This window comes from Pleurodeles waltl, chromosome 2_2, assembly GCF_031143425.1.
Source record: "Pleurodeles waltl isolate 20211129_DDA chromosome 2_2, aPleWal1.hap1.20221129, whole genome shotgun sequence".
Taxonomy (NCBI): Eukaryota; Metazoa; Chordata; class Amphibia; order Caudata; family Salamandridae; genus Pleurodeles; species Pleurodeles waltl.
This window is the reverse complement of record NC_090439.1, coordinates 808,449,585-808,473,063: the sequence shown is the minus strand read 5'-3', so window position 1 is coordinate 808,473,063 and position 23,479 is coordinate 808,449,585. Positions and strand designations below refer to the sequence as shown.

The following is a 23,479-nucleotide window of genomic DNA, read 5'->3' as shown; positions in this document are numbered from 1 at the left end:
AGTGGAGATGCCCACCCCTCGGGCCACTGCCCCCACTTTTGGCAGCAAGGCTGGAGGAGATAATGAGAAAAACAAGGAGGAGTCACCCACCAGTCAGGACAGCCCCTAAGGTGTCCTGAGCTGAGGTGACCCCTGCCTTGAGAAATCCTCCATCTTGAGTTTGGAGGATTCCCCCAATAGGATTAGGAATGTGCCCCCCTCCCCACAGGGAGGAGGCACAAAGAGGGTGTAGCCACCCTCAAGGACAGTAGCCATTGGCTACTGCCCTCCCAGACAAACACACCCCTAAATTCAGTATTTAGGGGCTCCCCAGAACCAAGGAAACTAGATTCCTGCAACCTTAACAAGAAGGACTGCTGACCTGAAGCCCTGCAGAGAAGACGGAGACGACAACTGCTTTGGCCCCAGCCCTACCGGCCTGTCTCCCTACTTCGAAGAAAACTGCAACAGCTACGCATCCAACAGGGACCAGCGACCTCTGAAGCCTCAGAGGACTGCCCTGCACCCAAGGACGAAGAAACTCCTGTGAACAGCGGCTCTGTTCAAAAACCTGCAACTTCTTTGCAACAAAGAAGCAACGTTAAAGACTTTACGTTTCCCGCCGGAAGCGTGACACTTCCCACTCTGCACCCAACGCCCCCGGCTCGAACTGCAGAAAACAAACACTTCAGGGAGGACTCCCCGGTGACTGCGAGCCCAAGAGTAACCAGAGACGACCCCCCTGAGTCCCCACAGAGATGCCTGCAGAGAGAATCCAGAGGCTCCCCCTGACCGCGACTGCCTGTAACAAGGGACCCGACGCCTGGAACCAACACTGCACCCCCAGCCCCCAGGACCTGAAGGAACCGAACTCCAGTGCAGAAGCAACCCCCAGGTGACCCTCTGCCTAGCCCAGGTGGTGGCTGCCCCAAGGAGCACCTCCTGTGCCTGCCTGCATCATTGAAGTGACCCCCGGGTCCCTCCATTACTTCCTATCTAAAACCCAACGCCTGTTTGCACACTGCACCCGGCCGCCCCTGTGCCGCAGAGGGTGTACTTTCTGTGCCTTCTTGTGTCCCCCCCCCCCACGGTGCCCTACAAAACCACCCTGGTCTGCCCCCAAGGACGCGGGTACTTACCTGCTGGCAGACTGGAACCGGGGCACCCCTGTTCTCCATTGAAGCCTATATGTTTTGGGCACCTCTTTGACCTCTGCACCTGACCGGCCCTGAGCTGCTGGTGTGGTAACATTGGGGTTGCCCTGAACCCCCAACGGTGGGCTATCTTTGCCCCAACTTTGAGACTTGTAAGTGTTTTACTTACCTACAAACCTAACCTTTACTTACCTCCCCCAGGAACTGTTGATTTTTGCAGTGTCCACTTTGAAAATAGCTTATTGCCATTTTTACAAAGACTGTACATGATATTGTTTTCATTCAAAGTTCCTAAAGTATCTAAGTGAAATACCTTACATTTAAAGTGTTTAATGTAAATCTTGAACCTGTGGTTCTTAAAATAAACTAAGAAAATATATTTTTCAGTATAAAAACCTATTGGCCTGGAGTAAGTCTTTGTGTGTGTGTTCCTCATTCATTGCCTGTGTGTGTACAACAAATTCTTAACACTACCCTCTGATAAGCCTACTGCTCGACCACACTACCACAAAATAGAGCATTAGAATCATCTCTTTTTGCCATTATCTTACCTCTAAGGGGAACCCTAGGACTCTGTGCACACTATTTCTTACTTTGAAATAGTATATACAGAGCCAACTTCCTACAGTCAGGTTCATCAGATAGGATTTTGAAAGATTGACCTTAAATCCCGCTACTGCCTCAAACTGTCGGAGCTACTCTTGTAGGGCGGAGGATGAAGAGGCCGGTTCCGTCAGTGTCAGTAGGACGTCGTCCGCAAAGACTGAGATGTTATGTTCTGTTGTCCCAAAGGTGATCCTGTGTATAGTGGGGGAGGCCCAAATGCGTGCTGCCAGTGGCTCTATACTCAAAGCGAACAGCAAGGGGGAAAGAGGGCATCCCTGTCTTGTCCACCTCGTCAATGGAAATGGTGTTGAGCTGGTACCATTTATCACTACCCTGGAGTAAGGGCTGCGTAATTGGCTCTTAGCTGAATAAATGTGTTGCAGATCCCAGGTCATAAATGCCCAATCTACTCAATTGAATGCCTTCTCGGCGTCTAGGCTCAAGAGAATAGCCGGGATCTTTTTCTTATGAGCTTTTTCCACTAAGTGTATTATCCTGGAAATGTTGTCATGTGTCTGACGTCCCTTTACAAATCCCTATTGGTCTGGGTGTATCAAGTCGGGAAGTAGTTCTTCAAGGCGGGATGTTAAGATCCTGGTGTATAGTTTTGCGTCTAAGTTCGGAAGAGCTATAGGGCGATATGAGCTACAGAGTTGGGAGTCCTTCCCTGGTTTGGGGTTGACTGAGAGAATTACTTCACCCATTGTGGGAATGGTGGACCCTCAGGTACCTATATAGTTAAATTAATAATGTGGTTAGATAGGGGGTCAGTTCTGCACTATATGTTTTATAGAATTTGGCTGTCAACCCATCCAGCCCTGGGGATTTATTTTGTTTAAGGCAGTTTATTGCTGTCTGTACCTCCGATACCTCGATGGGTGCCCCCAATTGCTCGTTATGTGCATTCGTGACTTTAGGGAGAGCTATATGTTCTAGGTAAGCTGATTGGGTAATTGCAAGTGGTTTCTGCTGTGTAGAGATTTCGATAGAATCTGCTAAATATATTTGCCTTTTCTACGTCTGAATCTGTCAGGCCTTTAGTGGGGTGTCTTATGTCCCCAATATATTCCTTTTCTCATTTCACTCTTAATTGTCTGGCAAGGTGTGAGCCCACTTTGTTACTTTGTTCATATGTCGATCTCTGCAGATGCAGTAGTATGAGTTCTGCTCTATTGGTACATATAATGTTTAGTTTCCCTCTCAAGGCTGTCATCATGCATTGCAAGGGTAGTGTTGGGTGCGTTTTATGAGCTGCTTCTGCAGCACGAAGTTCTGCCTCTATTCCTAATCGCTCCTGTCTTCTCTGTTTGTTTAGGGCCGTATTTAGGGGGGATACATTTCCCCCTCAAAACAGCTTTGAAAGCACCCCATCTTATACTTAAGTTAGTGTCTGCTGGGTTGTTGAATTGAAAGTATTCCCTGATGGTGGTACGCAGCTCATCTCTAGAAGGCTTGTATCTAATCAGGGAAGGTGGGAAGTACCATCTCGGGGTTTTTGATTTGTGCTCCACCCAGTCTATTGTTAGTTCCATTGGGGCATGGTCTGATAGGGTGATTGAATGAATCGTTGCCTTGATAAGGTCTTGGGTTATCCCTTGGCTAGTGAATACATAATCAATTCTTGAGTACGACTTTTGAGTGTGGGAAAAGAAGGTGTAGTCTCTGTCATTGGGTTGAAGTTTCCTCTAGGTGTCGACTAGTCCAGTCTCCGACACTGCCTGTTGCAATGCTGACGATAAGTTCCCAGATGGCGAGCGGTGGGGGTGTGTACTGTCTTGGTGTGCATGCCACGTAAGGTTAAAGTCTCCCATCATGAATATGTCCCCCTCCGCAAAGGCTCCTAATGTCTGTAGGCACCTGCGTAGGAATTGGTCTTGCTGTGTGTTGGGTGTGTATATTGAAGCAAACGTTACTCGACAGCCTCTCAATACTCCTTTCGCCATCACATAGCGACTGTCCTTATCAGCATGCGAGCCTGTAGGATGGAATTGTAGCCCTTGATGGAGCATGAGTGCTACTCCGTTGTGTTTCAACGCTGCTGATGATTGAAAGGTGTGTGGGTACTGTTTATGTTTAAGCCTATGGTCGTCTCCTTTTTCAAGATGAGCTTCTTGTAGCGCTATTACATCATAGTGGCTGTCTGTTAAATATTTCTATACTTTGTGGCACTTCACTGGTGCGTTTAACCCTTTGACATTCCAGGTGAGTACTGTCACTACTATTCTATCAGGGCAGGTGTGGTCATCTACCTGCGGCTAATGTTATGCTGGAGCAGGACCTATTGTGCCCTGTCTGTAGAGTACTGTCTTGCAGTCTCTGAAACGTCAAGGTGGGATAGCTCCTCCTCGTCTTTCCCCCGCTTGGGTCTGTATCTCGACTCTTGTTTATTGTACATGGTCTCCCAACTCCTAAACAAAACTGAACAATGAACAACTGAAGGACAACAGGTCCTATTTGTGTAAGTCTCCAGTAGTCTAGTAACAACGTTTTGAATGCAGGCCTTATTCCACTTCGTCGCTCACAGGTTGGTCATTTTTGGGCTTCAGCAGATTAAGTGTGAGGTAGTGGGGGGCTGGTTGATGTTTGAGGTTTGATGAGTGAGGGTTTGAAGGAGTATCACTGCATTATCCTGGTGCATCTTCATCTCTTGGACCGCATCTATGTGCTCGAGGGTTTTCCCGGGCAGCCATCGTCCAGGACTAGTGGTTTGTTTCTGACTTTGTGTTTGACTTGTCTCTGCAGGATCCTCCCTACCATCTTCTCCATATTGGGGAATACCAAGTGTTGTCACAGCCCTTGTGTGGTATGTAACATAAGACCTATTAATAAATTCGAAGGCCAAGCCAGAGGGGAAAGTCCAGTGGTATCGTGTATGGTCCTCCCTCAGTCTGTCCGTGACAGGCCTGAATTGTTGTCTTCGAGCAAGGGTGGCTGGTGCTATATCTTGGAGTAGGGCCCAGGTTTGTCCCTGAAATGTCACTTTGTCTATCTTTCCTGAGGCTTGTAGAATGGCTTCTTTTACTTTGAAGGAGTGTAGCTTAACAAGAATGTCTCTCGGTCGTCTCTTGTCCGCATAGGTGGCGCTGCCTACTCTGTGAATTCTATCTATCTTTATCATCAGCTGTGTTTTGTCCATGATCTCCTGTAACAGGCCTGTCACAAATGCTTCAAGGTCCAACCCCTCCGCACCTTCTGCCAGATTCCTAATCCTGATGTTGTCTCTGAGTGAGGGTCCATCTGGAGTGTCTGCGAGAGGGCGTCCACTTGTTTAAGGCGATTTTCCATTTCTTCTGTTTTCACCTCAGCATCTAACATGCGGGTGCCTACGTAGTCTACATCTTGTCGCAAAGAGGAGAATTTGTCCCCAAGGTTTGCTTGTAGGTTTTCAAGCGAGGAGGTCATGTATGTCTTCAGTTCTTCTCTCAGTTCTTTTTTAAAGTCTCTCAAGGAGGTCATGAGGTCTTCCCGTGTGAGGGCCATCTCCTCTTTCTCTTGTATGATGCCCCCCTCCAAAGGTGAGAAGTAGTTGGAGACTCTGTTAGAGTTCTGTTTCTTGGGAGGCATGAATAGGGGATGAGTATTCCTGACTATTGCAACGGTTATTGCTCGTTCTGCAGTTTCCCCGTCACATCAGGCCGCCCTCGGTGCTTCACCCACCTTTGCGGTTGTCTCTGGCCTCCAGGCTTCTGCGCTGTTTCCCAGGCCCGGGCTCGAGGTCCGAGGGGCGAGGAGCCTTCTCATGGCTCTCTCAGCGTCATCGTCACCGCCCCCAAAAAGTTCTGGTTTGCTCTGCCACTCCTCACATCTCTCCAACTCCAGATTCATGCACTGATTGTCGCCGAAATGCCCAGTTTTTAGGCGACGGATAGGAGAGCCGGAGGGAATTATGTCCCGGCGGCCATCTTGGCAAGCCCCACCCTTCCCACAGTATAATTTATCTTTTTTCAAGGAAATAACAAAGAACATATGGTTAATAGCCTCTTTTTGTCCCAACAAACACATGTTTTGTGGAAAGAGAAATAGAATTCTAGATCAGTGAGAGAGAAGACCACTTATTTTCCTGGCCTTCATTCAACACTGCAAGATTCTATAATCTTCCAATGCAGAGGCTTTTCCTGATAAGTAAAGTTAAAATAAAAACAAAAAATTAAAGCGTAAAGTAAAACATAAAAATAATTGTAGGGAAATACCTCCATTGGCATGGTTACCCCCTAACTTTTTGCCTTTTGTTGATGCCAGTTATGATTGAATGTGTGCTGGAACCCTGCTAACCAGGCCCCAGCACCAGTGTTCTTTCCCTAAACTCTACCTTTGTTCCCCCTGTAGTGTGGTTAGTTTTACGTATTCATTGCGCTTTAGCTTCAGGCTTTAGGCCTTTGTGCACTTTGCCCTGAATATATTTTATTCATTTGCTGACAGCTTAGAGCCTCTGTGCACTTTGCTCTACATGCTTTTTATTAGGCTTCGTACTGTTATTTTTCAAATAGCCAGTTCTACGGTGTTGTTTTTTATTCATATCACACTGTTTTGCCTACTTCAGCACTGGAGTTCTCCATAACATATTTACTTTGTGCTTCAGTCAAGGATACAGTCTGGTACATTGTCGATAGACGTGGTAGGAGTTTAGACTTGGCATTCCTGCGTAGGGACATTTTGTGATCACGATGACATGTTAGTTATATAATCACTTACTTGTCCCAATACACGTGAGAGGGAGATTCCGACCAGGGAACCACAACTAGACGCTGACTGCCTCGTTGCAGATGCTGAACCAAGATCACAGGTCTTTGCTCAGGTATGAGGGCTGATGTCTCCACAGTGATTCTAATAGGCAAGCTAGAAGCTTAACATGCTGTGCTCTAAATAGAACAAGCAGAGGGAGAGTAGAAACTGTTAGACAATATGATAGCTTTGTTCTTATGTTTTACTCTCCTGGTGACTATTTCAATCCTACTGTGTTGTATGGTTCTGGTTATTGCGGCTCACGCCTTAATATCTAAAATACAGTCGTTTTATTAAAACGTTATATAAAACTTATACTGTCTTTGTCATTTGTATATGAGATCATATTGGAAATAAGAGAGTTGGTTTGGATCTGAGTAACCACGACTTCCCTGAGAAGTTCCAAAGAGGTCATGCGCTCGGCTGCCGAATCATTCCTTCCACATGGGAGAAATGAGGCACTGCTAGTTAGCCGGACCAAAAAACGGATTTAGGGTGACAGAGTTCTTTACACGTGGGTCAGACTCAGTCCCCCACACCGTTATCGATCCTGCTGCCTAGAAATACAGTAGTCTCATTTAGAATAATGAGAGCCCACGCGACATGGCGCCGCCAACGTTTGGTCTGGCTCTAATGATTAGGTCCGACTGACTCTTGGTCTCATATATATTTTGACTCCTCGGTTCCGTATACGGAGACGTCCGTGGGGCTGAGGGTTTCCGCCGCAACAGGATAGGTGCTTCCTATTGCTTAGTGGTTGGGTGTTCAAGCTTGAACTTTGAAAGGAAAACCCCGATATTGGTGTGCCTTCTCTGACCTGGAGCTATTTTTTATATAATGGCGAATCCCAATGTAGTGAATATAGCAATCAATATGCGACACCAGCTCACAGGACATCTGTTGGCACATGGGCTGACGGTCCAGGGGGGTCCAGTCACTTTTGTGGTGGACGCCCATGCAGCCTATAGAACGGAACTTTTTTATTCTTGGGTCGGATTTCCAGCAGTGGATGGGGGTACAAATACTTTTCACGAATACACTGTTGCGAATGTCCCTGGACAATACAGGGCTTACGCTTACTTAGAAATACCTCTATCTTATCAAGAACACCATAATTGGCTTGATGGCGCCCTCCCACACACAGTAGCAGAAGTTAGGTTAGGTCCGCTGAGTAATGATGGTCCTACCTGGCCTTTATTGGCTACATATACACCTCATCCTGCGGTTGCTCAATTGGCAGTGGTTGAAGTTCGTCGTTTATATACAGACTTAACGGCTACATATAGACGATTAGTTCAGTTTGTCATGCAGACACTAAATACTAACGCAGCGCGTGCTGCTCCGGCGCACCCACAGGCAGTGGTTCCGGGTATTAATCCGGCCACTGTACACTCAGTTATGGGTAAAGTACCAGCTAAACGAGAGGAGACTCCATTTTGGCTGGCGCAAAAAATTAATACGCTGGAAGCAGTATTTCCCCATACGGGACCTCAGGATAAACATAGAATTTTGACGATGTGTTTGCCGTATGGGATGGTTCCTCCGGTGGACCTTTGTAATACCTGGGGCACGGTGTTTGCCGCGCTCTACACTACGGCACACGGTACACCGACATTAGCTAATTTACCGGACGTGCTTAAACAAATTCAAGATGAATATGGGGCTGCCCCTGCCTTAGATTTGGGCATGCAGTTGCTGGGCAATTTTGCTACAGTTTCTTCTATTATTTTGAGTAATCTCAAAAGGAGAGGCAGTAGCACTAGCAGTGAGAATGCGTCTTCGGGATGTTTCGCTGCTTAATCAGGAGCGGGAGCTTCCGAGAATAATAGCGGAAACATATTCTAGTATTGGTCGTGATAGCCTAGGGGCTAGACCACAAAAACCCCAGTTACAGGGTAAAAATAATAAAGATAATGCTAAACAGCAACAACCTGAGGGCTCGAAAAAGCGCTGGGAAAAGAAACAGCAAACACCTAAGAAAGATGGTGGGCAGTCTCCGCAACCGGAGACCCCACAGAATAAGTATAATCTCAGGAATAGGGATACTTTGAAGACGCCTGATAGATATCAATATACTGATACACGCCAATCTCGTTCCTTTCAGGACTCCTCGGAAAAGAGAAGTGAGAGAGGTGGGCGGTCAGAGCGGAGGACGGAGTACGTGAAACCGAGACAGGATTCACAACGCTCAGCGGAGGTTTCTATTAAACAAGAAGAGAAACCGCTGCAACAAAAACAGCAATTTAAGAAGAAGAAAGTGGCAGCAGTCTCAGTTAGACAAGCCGCTCAAGAAGAGAGTTCTCTTGACGAACAAGACATGGGCGTTAGCGCTGTTAGACAGCGCGGCAGAGGTCACAATAGTTCGCCGGAGTCTCCTAGAGCATCTGGAGGTGAAAGCAACTGATGACTTCATACAAGTCTTGACGGCGGATATGCGAGTCTCTGATCCTGATAGAGTATATAAAGTGACTCTGCGATTGGAAGGGGACATTGACCGTATTATAAACGCCATTTTTTGGGACCATGTGGTAAAATCATATGATGTTCTGCTGGCCGAACAGGATTGGCCACCTGACTTTGTTCGCGACTGTCCGGTTGGGGAGGAGGTTATTACACCTTCCTTCTCACCACTTGTTCCGAGAGAACTAGCGGAGTCTTATAGTAAATCATGGGCTCTAGCACAGGCTCCCGCCTTGTATAGAAATAACGTGTGGTGGGACAGAATCACCTTATCATGTAATTCCGATAAAGGGCGAACCTCAGCCACAACCGCAGTATCCTATCAAATTTGAAGCAAGGGCATCGGTTAGGAAAATTCTTACACAATTGGAGTACCAGGGTGTAATTGAGCCCTGTGTCTCGCCGATGAATAATCCCTTATTTCCGGTTGCTAAACCGGACCATTCATATAGGATAGTGGTGGATTACCGACATTTGAATAGTCATACACGCACATATGCAATACAGAATTCACATAGCGCAGCGCTCATGAATAATATCGTACGTAAGAAGTACAAGACAACATTAGATATCTAGAATGGATTTTTCTGCCAGAATATAGCGCCCGAGAGTCGGGACTATACCTGTTTCAGTGCGTTTGGCTCTCAGAAAAAAAATTGTCGTTTGCCTCAGGGGTATAAGAATAGCCCAGGACTGTTTTCGGCTCGTGTAACTGAAATGCTGCATGAGTTCGACCCTGAAGCGTTATCATATCTTGATGACATATATCTGACAGATGATGAGATTCTGCAACATCTAAGGCGGTTATCGCGCATTGTTGTGGGGTTTGCTGATATTGGCTATAAGTTTAATTTTAAGAAATCAAAGATTGCCTTCCTCAGCGTCATTTTCCTGGGATATGAGTTGTCGAGTGAGGGCAAGAGCTTAGCGCCACATTTTTGGGAGAAATGTGCTTTATTGCAGCCTCTTAATACGGTTCGGAAGCTCCAGTCATTGTTGGGGTTTCTGAATTTTGGCAGAACTTACATTCCTGATTATGCGACGCGTATAAAACCATTATACGAGTTGATTCGCCCAAATTTTTCGAGTAGATTTTGGACGATTGAACATACACACATACTACAAGAGTTACAGAGTGATCTCTTAGCAGTTAAACACTTACACACACGGGACAATAAGACACATTTAGTCATCAGGGTGATACCTGGGGCTGTTGGGTTTACTTATGTCACCTTTAATGAGGGGGAGACAGTCCCGATTGCATACAAGTCTCACTTGTATTCTGCTGCAGAACAACGATTTGCACAAACTGAGAAAATTCTCACTGCAGTACAGATGGCTGTTATTAAAGAAAGACCGCTAGCCCAGGGCCAACGCATTATTGTTGTTTCCCCAATTCCGGCCTTAGAGGCAGTTACAAAAGCGAGTGTTCCAAATTCGAAAGCTTTGCACCCGCGATGGATACAATGGGCTACGTCTTTGACAGCCACTGATGTAGATTACGTATTTGACCCTAAACTGCAGACTCAAGAATTTCTTCAATATGAAATGGAATACCCTGTTCCTGCTGGTACGTTGCCTATTGACCAATATCAAGTGGTCATGTATACTGATGGTTCTGCGCAACCAGCGGTTGGGACTAAACAACAGTATTCTGCTGCATGTGCGGTGGTGAGCGGCACTATGGAGGGGGACGTGTTCTGCCCCCGACATACTTATACTAAAACCTTGGGAGATTGCACGGCACAGCTGGCTGAGATCAAAGCTCTATTGTTAGCGTTGGAGCACGCGGATCCGGTGATTTTAACCTTGCTGGTCTGTGACTCCTACTACTGTGTACAGTCTTTCAACGAATATCTGCACTATTGGAAGATGAATGGGTTCAGAGATTCTAAAGGCAACACCATTAAACATAAAATGTTGTGGGGTAAGGTTGCGGATCTGAAGGAAACGCTTCCTAAAGTCCATGTTGTGCATACACTTGGACACCAGCGCGTTGGAATACACGTTGCTGGGAATACTTTGGCTGATGAAGCCACGAAATCGGCAGTGGCTGTCGCCACTGTGGCCGCAGTGACTCGTTCGAGTTCCAAACCAGACACAGAAATTTTGGCTGCCATAAAGGCTACGGCTGATGGCATGCCCTTTCCTAAAGGATTTCCTTCTAAATATAGTTACTGCTTGAATAGTGCACTGAATTCTACTGTTACAATTCCAGGCATTGGTGTACGTGAAATTCCCAATAAAATTGAGAGACCTCGATTAATTTCTGCAGCACATGAGGGGGTGGCTTCTGCACATGCTGGTGTGGCTGCCACGATTTCACTTTTACAGGCTTGTTACTGGTGGCCTGGTCTCTATAAAGAGACAAAGCAATATGTGCTTTGTTGTGACGTTTGTCAACAAATTAAAGCGTCGTCGGCTAGACGCCCGCAGCAGACGCCCCTTCTGATTTCAAATAAGCCTTTGCAGTGTGTGTACTTGGATCATTGTGGTCCGCTGACACCAGATAGTGCATACAAATATATATTGGTTGCTGTAGATTCGTGCTCCAGATTTGTGTGGGTATGGCCACAACGCTCGGCTGACGCTCGAACTGTTATTAAAGATTTGCGCATCTTTGTCGATACATTTTCAGTTGCGGCTTTTCATTCGGACCAGGGCCCTGCTTTTGCCTCTAAGGCATTCAGGGACACCATGGCTTCATTGGGGGTCCAACTCCAATTCTCGTCTCCATTTCATCCCGAGGGAAATTCTGTCGTGGAGCGTTTAAATCGTGATTTAAAGCAATCCTTAACGGCCAGGGTTATAGGTACGGGTCGTGGTTGGCTAGCCCACCTATATGGAGTACAGAGAGCACTTAATAACTTGCCTAGAAGGTCACTGGGGGGGTCGTACTTCATATGAGTGCCTGTTTGGAACACGAATGTATGTTCCTGATCTAGATGGTCCTGGTGTGGAGGCGCCAGATACGCCCTTTGACATAAATGATTGTGTCACTGTTTTGCAGGATTTAAAACAATTCCGTGAAGATAACTCTTCTGCCAGTGCTGCCTCCTCAGGAATTAAGGATGAGCCAGTAACACCTACTGGTTGGATACCCAGGATTGGGGATCTAGTGTGTGAAAAGGTCGCAGTTAAAAAAGAATTTGGTCCTTCTTATCGAGCACCTGTCCCTGTGTTGGGGGTAAGCGGCATGAGAACTGTGATTTTACCTCCGCTGCGAGGGGCCAAAGGAAATCGCTTTCATTGATAATGTCAAGTTACAACATGTGGCCGATTCTGCACAGCAGACCAAGAGGGACACCCAGTAGTTCAGGAATCCCTCTCACTACTGGGGAAGAGGTCCCGCTGCAGGTGATTTTCACCGACACTGTTTCCTCTCCGAGCTTGGGGAGGGTGGATGATGATCTTGCGACTGTTCCACCAACGACGATTAATATGGAATCTTTTGATCAAATTGCTGTACGTTCTACTGATGTTTCTGAACATGTGGTTTATAGCGTGCCAAGGCGAGAGCCTCCATCTGCTTCTTTGTTCACAGTTGCACCTTTTGCTAGAACTGCTTCTGGCTGCTTCAACGACGCTGATAATGATGTGTCCGGCTCCTCGTCCTCGATGTCTTCTGTCCACGGTCCACGACGGCTGCTGGGTTGGCTTAAACGCACATATTTTGTTTTTCCTTGGAACAATTTTTGGCTGTTTTTGGCCGTGATGACTCTTTTATTATGCTTAGGATTTGTGGTTACTTTTTTTCTGATAATACATGGTCATTTTCTTCCTGATCGATCTGACATTGAGCACGTGGAGACTGTTAAAACCGCATTTTTCGTCTCATATGGTTCGAAGAGACTTGTCCACTGTGAACATTTCTGCAATACCAATTCCGGATGGGATTGTGTGGGATAAAGTAATGTTTGATATATATGGTCCCACTGAATTGATTCAAATACCGTATGTCCTCAAGTTATCAATGAATGATATTGTTATACCTGGCATTGTTTCTGATGATTGGGATGTGAAGACAGTAGATTCTATGCTAACAGATTTGCAATATTATACTGTCTATGACGATGAAGATGCTTACCAATTTAGAGATAATCATGGTGACATGTTTTGCTACAACTATTATGGACACCACTTTATTCATAAAGCTAGTAGCCCTAAGTCCATGTTTAATTATGTGCAATGGGAACATTGCTCGACTCCTCCACAAGGGAGTTCGAAAACGTATTATGATAAATTTGCATATTTTTCTGGGCATGATCAACGAAATGCTAAGTCCTACTATTTTAAAGTTGCACCGTATTCTAATAAGCAAATGTTATTGACCGATACTAAATTGCTGTATTCAAATTTGTTTGTATCTAAACTTTCGGTCGAGGGGTATGAATACTGGTTTAAAACTGTTGACTTGAAAAGTGTTTGGGGTTCGAAAAATTGGCAGATGCAAGGCAGGGACACGTTATTTAGAGCATGTCTTATCCCTGTGCAGATGATTTTCCTCAATGACACAGTACAACAGACTAGCTGTTTGGGCTTAGCGACAATTAGGGAGTTGACTTTGCCTAGTATACCTGTCCCTTCTAAATTAAAAAATTGGCAGCACTATGTGAATGCTACTTTTAGTGAATTTACACATTGGGTCCAGAATGGTACGCTTAACATTTCATCGTTACATCCAGGCGGGTGGTTATTATGGCCTGTAGACACTAATGTGTGTCATCAACGTTTTGTCACCTCTTCAGGAGGGTTCAGGACTAGTAGGGCAGACCCTCGTTACGTATCACCAGAACATGCTGATATTATAACTACATACAGTGTGGGGAAGCTTTGTCAGCAATGGTTGAAGTCATCCACGCTGGATGCAGTTAAGTCACATCTCAAGTTACTGTCTAATGATACTGATTTACAAGATGTTTTGTCAGGCCCCAAAGTACCACGGAAGAAAAGGTTCTTATACGAAGTTTATAATGAGATTTGGAAGCTTTCACAACAAGAGGCTGCAGCCCGGTTGAGGCAGATTGATCAGGAAAATCTGATGCAGACTTTGTCTGTTGTTGATAATGGCATGCATACCCTTTCTGACCGTGTTTACACGATTGACAGCATTGTTTCCTCTGCCATTGACATTATTAAATCGGACATGTCTTCTTTATATCATGGGCAGAGTCAAACGCGGTCCATCATGCAGCTGGGTTGGACTCTTCAGACCTTGAAGGCGGGTCGCGTTCCATGGCAGCACGTTCGTGCCAGAGAGATTTTTATCTCTTTTAATTTGACTCGTCAACAACAACTGATGGCTAAAAAGGAAGCGACATATGTTATGTTAAATATTGAGAAATTAGAGAAACTGCCTTTCACGGTAGCTGAGATTCCGTCAGCTGAGTGGTTGATTCATGGGGTTATTAATTTGCCTATCTCCACTTTGCAATTTACTTCTTGTTTGAAGCACATTCCGGTGGGTAGATATGAACTATTGGGAGACAGTTACATACACGAGGTGTGGGAGCTTCCCTTTCAGTACAGATGTGTTAATGGTTTGAAGGAGGTTTTTCTTAGCGGCAGTGAATGCGAAGCTTCTGTCAGCCATTAAATGGTTTGTAAACAGCTGTCCTTGCACGGGGCGTGTAACGCTTCGATTGCTAACTTAGCTTGTTATCTGAAGGGAGTTCCAGTCCCGGTTATTAAAAACACTTTCCAGGTGCTTTCTAACGGCAGTTACATTGTTCTTAACAGCGAACCCTGCTGTGGCATGCGTGCCGGAATAGTTTACATCGTCGTTGTCAACAAGGCCATTACGTGCTGCGGGAATGTTTTGTTTCCCCCCACTCAATTTAGGGAGGTAGCGGACATCTGGCCTCATATTGCTACTTCCAAGGTTGATTTCGACAAGTTGAGTCGGCTAAAAGCTTTATTGTTTCAAAAGCATGTGGCCCTTACATCTGCTAGCGAGACCTACGCACTTCAGGTCATCGGCGGAGATACAGTCCCTTTTGAATACTAAATTTCCAAGTCACTTCGGTGAATTTGTGGGACGTATATTTAATGCATCCAGCACTGCTGGTATTGCACATTTTTTCAAAGCTGTTGGTGTTGGTTTTGCTCACACCTTCTCTTCCATATTCGGTTTGATACCTTCGGCTATACATTCTATTTTCGGAAGCGTTTTTGGGGGTTTCCCGATTACTTTGGCTTTATTGGCTGGAGTCTTGCTGTTGTTGCTATTTTTTCGCAATGGCTGTCCCGTCACGACGAGATCCTGTATTGCTGCTCCCGTCAGCGCAGCTGTGTCGTGAACGCATGATGCAGCATTTTGGAGCAACACTCCTGGGACATTTGGAGTGTGACTGGTCTCTGTCATTCAGACCGGTTTTGGATAGTGTGCAACCCGTGTTTCGATGCCTTTGGTGCTTGTTTGAACATGCACTGGCTCTCTGTCTCTCACTGCAGCGCCCTCCAATGGTCAATACTGATCTGTTGATGTTCCCGATTAGGGCTCATTCCCAGACTTGTGAAATATGGTTGCGCTTGCTTCGTGAGGCGGTTTATGAGATTCCCTTCCTGGAGGAAGATGGTATTGTCTCTTTCAAAGGCCCTGCACGGGGTGCCGCCCTGAATGGTTTTGGGGCTTTGGATCACACCTGCTCCATGGTACTTTGTGGCGTGGATATTCCGATATTGACATATATCAAAGTGGAGGAACTCCTGCGTTCTGTTGCTTCTGTCTGACGATTGGATTTTTGCGAAATTGACACTATATTGAATTTGGCTTTATGATCACATGTTATCTAAATTTATGACTTTGTTGTCTTCTCACCTTGTCGAAATAATTATTTTAGATATTGTTTATATTTGGGGCATCCTTTTATATTATTGGAACCACTTGCTACCAACAAGGGGAGGGTGTAGTGTGGTTAGTTTTACGTATTCATTGCGCTTTAGCTTCAGGCTTTAGGCCTTTGTGCACTTTGCCCTGAATATATTTTATTAATTTGCTGACAGCTTAGAGCCTCTGTGCACTTTGCTCTACATTCTTTTTATTAGGCTTCGTACTGTTATTTTTCAAATAGTCAGGTCTACGGTGTTGTTTTTTATTCATATCACACTGTTTTGCCTACTTCAGCACTGGAGTTCTCCATAACATATTTACTTTGTGCTTCAGTCAAGGATACAGTCTGGTACATTGTCGATAGACGTGGTAGGAGTTTAGACTTGGCATTCCTGCGTAGGGACATTTTGTGATCACGATGACATGTTAGTTATATAATCACTTCCTTGTCCCAATACACGTGAGGGGGAGATTCCGACCAGGGAACCACAACTAGACGCTGACTGCCTCGTTGCAGATGCTGAACCAAGATCACAGGTCTTTGCTCAGGTATGAGGGCTGATGTCTCCACAGTGATTCTAATAGGCAAGCTAGAAGCTTAACATGCTGTGCTCTAAATAGAACAAGCAGAGGGAGAGTAGAAACTGTTAGACAATATGATAGCTTTGTTCTTATGTTTTACTCTCCTGGTGACTATTTCAATCCTACTGTGTTGTATGGTTCTGGTTATTGCGGCTCACGCCTTAATATCTAAAATACAGTCGTTTTATTAAAACGTTATATAAAACTTATACTGTCTTTGTCATTTGTATATAAGATCATATTGGAAATAAGAGAGTTGGTTTGGATCTGAGTAACCACGACTTCCCTGAGAAGTTCCAAAGATGTCATGCGCTCGGCTGCCGAATCATTCCTTCCACATGGGAGAAATGAGGCACTGCTAGTTAGCCGGAGCAAAAACCGGATTTAGGGTGACAGAGTTCTTTACACGTGGGTCAGACTCAGTCCCCCACACCGTTATCGATCCTGCTGCCTAGAAATCCAGTAGTCTCATTTAGAATAATGAGAGCCCACGCGACACCCCAATTGGCACAGCCCTGGCACACAGCTAAGTCCCTTGTAACTAGTACCCCTGGAACCAAGGGCCCTGTGGCCAGGGAAGGTCTCTAAGGGCTGCAGGATATCTTATGCCACCCTGGGGACCCCTCACTCAGCACATGTACACTGCCTCACAGCTTGTGTGTGCTGGTGGGGAGAAAATGACTAAGTCAACATGGCAAACCACTGCCTGTGGCATAGGTAAGTCACCCCTCTAGCAGGCCTTACAGCCCTAAGGCAGGGTGCACTATACCACAGGTGAGGGCATAGCTGCATGAGCACGATACCCCTACAGTGTCTAAGCCAAATCTTAAACATTGTAAGTGCAGGGTAGCCATAAGAGTATATGGTCTGGGAGTCTGTCAATGACGAACTCCACAGGTCCATAATGGCTACAATGAAATCTGGGAAGTTTGGTATCAAACTTCTCAGCACAATAAATGCACACTGATGCCAGTGTGGGATTTGTTAAAAATGCACACAGAGGGCATCTTAGAGATGCCCCCTGTATACCAGTCCAATTCCTATTGTTAGGCTGACCAGTTCCTGCCAGCCCGCCACAACCAGACGAGTTTCTGGACACAGGGGGTGAGTGCCTTTGTCACTCTTTGGCCAGGAACAAAGCCTGCACTGGGTGGAGGTGCTACTCACCTCTCACTGCAAGAACTGTAACACCTGGCGGTGAGCCTCAAAGGCTCATGCCTGTTACTGCACCCCAGGGCATCCCAGCTAGTGGAGATGCCCACCCCTCCGGACACAGCCCCCACTTTTGGCGGCAAGTCCAGAGGAGATAATGTGAAAAACAAGGAGGAGTCACCCACCAGTCAGGACAGCCCCTAAGGTGTCCTGAGCTGAGGTGACCCTTACCTTAAGAAATCCCCCAGGGATAGGAATAGGGATGTGCCCTCTCACCTCAGGGAGGAGGCACAGAGAGGGTGTAGCCACCCTCCAGGGCAGTAGCCATTAGCTACTGCCCCCCCCAGACCTAAACACACCCCTAAATTCTGTATTTAGGGGCAATCCTGAACCCTGGAAATCAGATTCCTGCAACCTACAAGAAGAATAAGGACTGCTGACCTGAAAGCCCCGCAGAGACGACAGGGGCTGTGTTGGCCCCAGCACTACTGGCCTGTCTCCAGACTCAAGGACTCCAGGAAGGGGTGGGAAGGTGTAAAAGAGTCCTTGTCCCAAGCCAGCTGGAATGCATCATCTAATGAGTGTTTTTGAGGAAACTGTAAAATACAACATTGTTGATACTGCACATTCTCGACTCTATGGTAGTTAAAAGATCTAGCCAGGAATCTCCCCACTGGTCAAAGATGCCCTCTGCCACCTTGTGATAGTTGCCACTTGTGGCCTACCAGATATTATGTCCTCAGTTCTTCCACTCTGGTATTCAGGGACCCCACACCAGGTGTTTGGTGACCATGGAGACGTCCAGGGATGCAAAGCTTCTTGGCCAAGGACCCAGGACCCCACATCACCATGCTTGCTCTAGTACCATATGGCAGTAGTGTTGTCCGTGAAATTCTAAACCTGCCTTCCCATGATGGATGATACAAAAGCCTTCAAGGACCAATGAAATGCATCTCCATTAGGGTGATGTGAACCCAACCCTACTCTACCGACCAGAGGCCTCTGACTTCAACTTCCACCAGTTGCTCTCACCCCCTCAACATGGGCATCGGCATAGGATCAGCAAGGAGCTTGAGGCCAGAGTACAAGTTAATATCAGAGGGGAAACAGGCCCAGTGATGAGACACTAGATGACCAATGTCAGAGAAGGACCTATTGGTGTTAACTCAACTGAAGGCCCCTGCAGTTCAGTACAGCTGAAGCGTCAAAGGAAAGCAGACACACACTGAACATTTGCAGCCTGGCCTTTTTGAAGGGCTCGATCTCCATGATTTTGAGTCATGTTTAGATCACAGACAAGAAGCCATACCTTGTTTAGTTCTGTGGACAATATCTGTTCCCTGTTTTTGCAACACTGCTTGATTCTTGTCTTTTTCAGTGGGGACACTGTTCTCTAGCACACTATTCAAGAGTGGTTTTAGGAGTTTTTGAAAGACTAACATGATGGAATCTGTAGAAAAAATGCAGGGAAAAACGAACTGACATCAGAACGGAGGGGTGGTGCTTATACGAGACTCTCCTCTGATACGTCTGGGGCACTATGGAGTCAGCATGATGCAGCACAATGCCGCCTAAAGGCACACAGGACCACAGCTATAGAATTCTCCAGCTCCAGTCTGGCACCTGAGGGATATTCGAACGTGAGGAATCTGTGGTTAGAAGCATCCACCAGAAAGACTCTGCCTAACATGCATTCTCTCTTGATACACTGAGAAATATGCGTGGCCCATAACTGGTCCTTTCTCCCTGCTAAAGCTGGAAAGTTGGTATACCTAACGTTTGCTTCGGAGCCAAAGAGTGATCTACTAGGCCATAATCAGGAAAGGAGATAATGTAACACCTTCGGGTTGCTCCCTTTTAATAAACTCAAAATGGTCAGTGTTTTACACATTCTTCTTAGAGAACAGTACCAACAGTAATGGGTCAAACACATTTAGACAAACGTATTCTAGAACAACTGCGTGTTAAGTACATTTTGGCCACATGGTCACCCGATAGACATGCATATCTTGCAAGTTGTGTATAAGTCAAGAAACTAATAAAATAAAACACAGACAATTGCAAGATGTTAAAGGCATATTTTAGGAAAGTGCCCCTCTTGGCATGGTTACCCCCCACCACCTTTTTGTCTGATATTGATGCTAAATTGCCTTGCCTGTGTGTGTGCTGCGATCCTGCTTACCAGGCCCCAGCACCAGTGTTCTTTCCCTAAAATGTACCAGTGTTTCCACAATTGGCACAACCCTGGCACACCGCTTCCCTACAGGTCCCTTGTAAAAGGTATCAGTGGTACAAAGGGCTTTGTGACCAGGAAGGGTCTCAAGGGCTGCAGCATGTATTGTGCCACCCTAAGGGACCCATCACCAAACACATGCATACTGCCTTTGCAGACTGTGTGTGTTGGTGGAGAGAAGAAGGTCAAGTCGACATGGCACACCTCTCAGGGTGCCATGTCCACAAACCACTACCTGTGGCACAGGTATGCCACCACTCTAGCAGGCCTTACAGCCCTAAGACAGGGTGCACTGTACCACAGGTGAGGGCATCGCTGCATGAGCAATATGCCCCTACAATGTCTAAGCCAAACCTTAGACATTGTAAGTGCAGTGTGGCCATATTGAGTACATGGGCTGGAGTTTGTCATTACAAACTCCACAGCTCCATGCTAGCTTCACTGAAGACTGGGAAAGTTTGGTATCAAACTTCTCAGCACAATAAACCTGATGACAATAAAACTGATGCCAGTGTTGTATTTATTGGAAAATGCATACAGAGAGCATCTTAGAGATGCCACTGGTGTACTACCAAACACTTTAGTGCAGAGATGTGCCACCTTGCCACAAACAGACAAGTTTCTGACCCCATGGGGTGAGAACCTTTGTGCTCTATGGGGTCTGAAACAAAGCCTGCTCTGGGTGGAGGTGCTTCACGGCTCCCCAGTGAGAAACACTAACACTTGGCATGAGACTCAAAGGCTCAGGCCCTCCTATTATAGTGCCCCAGGGCATTCCAGCTAGTGGAAATGCCCTCCCCCAGAGGAAGCCCCACTTCTGGCAGCAGGTCCGGTGGGAAAATTAGGAAAAACAAGGAGATGTGACCACTTCAACCTAAGGTGCCCAGAGCTGAAGTGACCCTCTCCTTGCAGAACCCTCCATCTTGGTTTGGAGGAGAGGGCCCAATAGGGATAGGAATGTGCCCCTCTCTCTATGTGCCCCTCTCCCCAGGAAGGGTGCAGCCACCCTCAGGGACAGTAGCCATTGGCTATTGCCCTCTGACCCCTGTAATGTCCCTAAATTTAGTATTTAGGGGCACCCCTGAGCCTTACTCACCAGATTCCTGGCGACCTCAAGAATAAAGAAGGACTGCTAAGCTGACCCCAGCAATGAAGACTGCAGATGACAACTGGCTTGGCCCCAGCCCTACCAGCCTGCAGCTTCAAAGACCCCTGCTCCAAGAAGGCGACACATCCTGCAGGACCAGCGACCTCTACAAAACCCCAGAGGACTGTCTGCCCAGCTGAGGACCAAGAACGCCAGAGGACAGCAACCCTCCAAAAGAAACCTTCCAAAAGGTCTTCAGAACTGCCCTAGATCGTGAGCCAAGCCCATTTTGCACCCGACACCCACGGCCTGAGTCCAGGCAGCCCACCGGTTCAGAGAAGGTCCCTAGGCGATTCTGACCTAGAGTCCACCCTAGGTTGACCCCTCTTGGCCGACATAACGACAACTGCAGCCTGAATCCAGAGGACCCCCCTGACCGTGACCGGATCTGACAAAGATACCCGACGACCAAGAAGACCCCTGCACCCTCAGCCCCCTGGCTTTGGGGAATCTGACTGATGGTCCAGCAACTTCCAGCGGGTGCTCCCCTACCGGTCCAGCCTTTGGTTTCCTGGAACCGACCCCCTGGACCCAGCCTGCAGCATCTTTTGTGACTCCCGGGTTCCCCTAATGAAAAGCAATGGGTGCCCAGCTCTGTGTTTGCACCCAGCACCCGGCCGCTGCTGAGGAGGTGTGTTTGGTGTGAACCTGTGCCCCTTCCCCACTTCTGACCTAAACCACCCCAACCTTGGAGTGAAGAGGAATTTGGAAATAAATCATAAAGACTATATAAAATCGGATAATGGTGGGATGTGTGCCTTACTGTATATAAACTGCTATCATTGATTAGTGATTATTGATGTACAGGGATTTGGGTTGCTTTTCCCTGTTAAGTGCACCATCTGAAAACGGATCACATTTGGTAAGATAAGTTGGAAATAAGGTAACAAGAAGCGCCAATTCCTCCTTTAAATCACCCTGTAATGCAATACTAAACCACCCCAGGCTTGCGTCCTGGAACCGCGAGTACTTACCTGCAATCTGCTTTCTACTGAGCACCCCTAGTCCTCCTAGGATTCCACTGTAAACCCGATGCCAACTTTGAGCTCTGCACCCAGCCGGCTCCGTGTTGCAGGTGGTGCACTTTTGGGGTCAGCCTAAACGCTGACCTGTGGCCATCCTAACCCCCAAAGACTGGAATCGTAAGTCGTGTACTTACCTGTGCTAATACTTTCCCCCTCCTAGGGCTCTATCGACTCCTATGGAAAATTGCACTAAGTGTCAACGTTTGAAATTGAAAAGTGTTACTTGTAAACTGCTTTACCTGCAAAAACCAAACAAAGTACATTTGCTTGATACCTATTTACAACTGTTCTTACCTGTAACAAAGACCTTCTGCTTCTAGTAATAAAGTAACAAAATATATTTTTGCTATATTAAAAACAATTAGCCTGAAATTATTCTCGACTGTGTGTTTACAACAAATGCTTTGCACTACCCTGTGAAAAGCCTAACTGCTCGACCACATAACCACAAAAGACAGCATTAGCATTATGTACCTTACCCTCTGTTAAGCCTCTGGTGAACACCCTGGACCCTGTGCGCACTATACCTCATTTTGGTATTGTATATACCGAGACAGCTTCCTACACATCTCACTCAATTATAATTATTTTTGTTCAATAATTCCATATGAACCTAATAATTTTAGATTGTCCATTGTTTCACCAAAAAATGAATAGGTCTGGAAAAAGAAAGACATGCTGTCATTAATGGAAAATACTGAGAACAACAGAAACTCCAATGAGAAGGGACCCCTATGTTGGCATTTCTTCCTAATCCAGATGGGAGAATAGTATGGTATGTGGAGCCAACATCCAATTCATTTATCTTATAAAAACAATCCTCTGCAACATGCATCATTCTCCACTTCCCTTCCCTCGTGCATCATACATAGGGACCCTCATGACTACACATCCTGCCTTTAAGAAAACACATTTATTTTTTAATCAACATTAGCTCATACAACTTTATACAAAAGAAGTTACTCTTCCTATTCAACTCATAGGGTACACTTACACAGAAGACTTCCCAGTTCGAGGATCATTGAAGGTTGTTGTCCTTGTGTTGTGGTCTACAAAATACTTAACACCCTCTCTTGTGTACCGGATTTCCCAACCTTCTGGTAAAGGATCCTCATTCGGTAATCTGTAAAACAAAGTGGCATGGGAAACAATGGCATTGCAGCTTGTAAAATAGCACAGTACAACACTTGCAAAAGAGCAAGTAATTAAATAATAAAAACGTTTAAAAAGTAACACTACTTTTTCCTTTAGTGAAGTTGTGATTAAAAAAATAAATAGTGACAAGCGCTGCTTTCGTAGTTTAAGAACTTACTGTCACTGAAACATTAGCATCGTAAGAGAAGCGTAGAATGGATTGGGCCATCTTAATAAAGTATCTGAGAGGCTTAATAGATGTTTGCACCCACTTCTTCCACCCAAATGTATCTGCATATTACAGAACGGACAAAATCATTTTTTGAGGGCATTCAGTGTATATTTTGCAGCTGCACAATCTCAAGGACAATTCCTCTTTTGCACGGGGGGTGTCTACACACAAATAAGGGAAAAACATTGTGCCCCTGTACTGTATTGCAAATAAAAGAAAAC

At 46.1% G+C, this 23,479-nt stretch overlaps 1 protein-coding gene across 1 annotated transcript in view; it reads right to left on the bottom strand.

Annotated features, from left to right (window-relative positions):
• The window catches only part of WWP1 (WW domain containing E3 ubiquitin protein ligase 1), a 711,039-nt gene that overhangs the window by 397,853 nt on the left and 289,707 nt on the right, over positions 1–23,479 (bottom strand). The window contains exon 13 of the mRNA XM_069220436.1: positions 22,887–23,015. Coding sequence (XP_069076537.1) covers positions 22,887–23,015 — 129 coding nt within the window. The remainder of the gene's footprint in view (positions 1–22,886; positions 23,016–23,479) is intronic.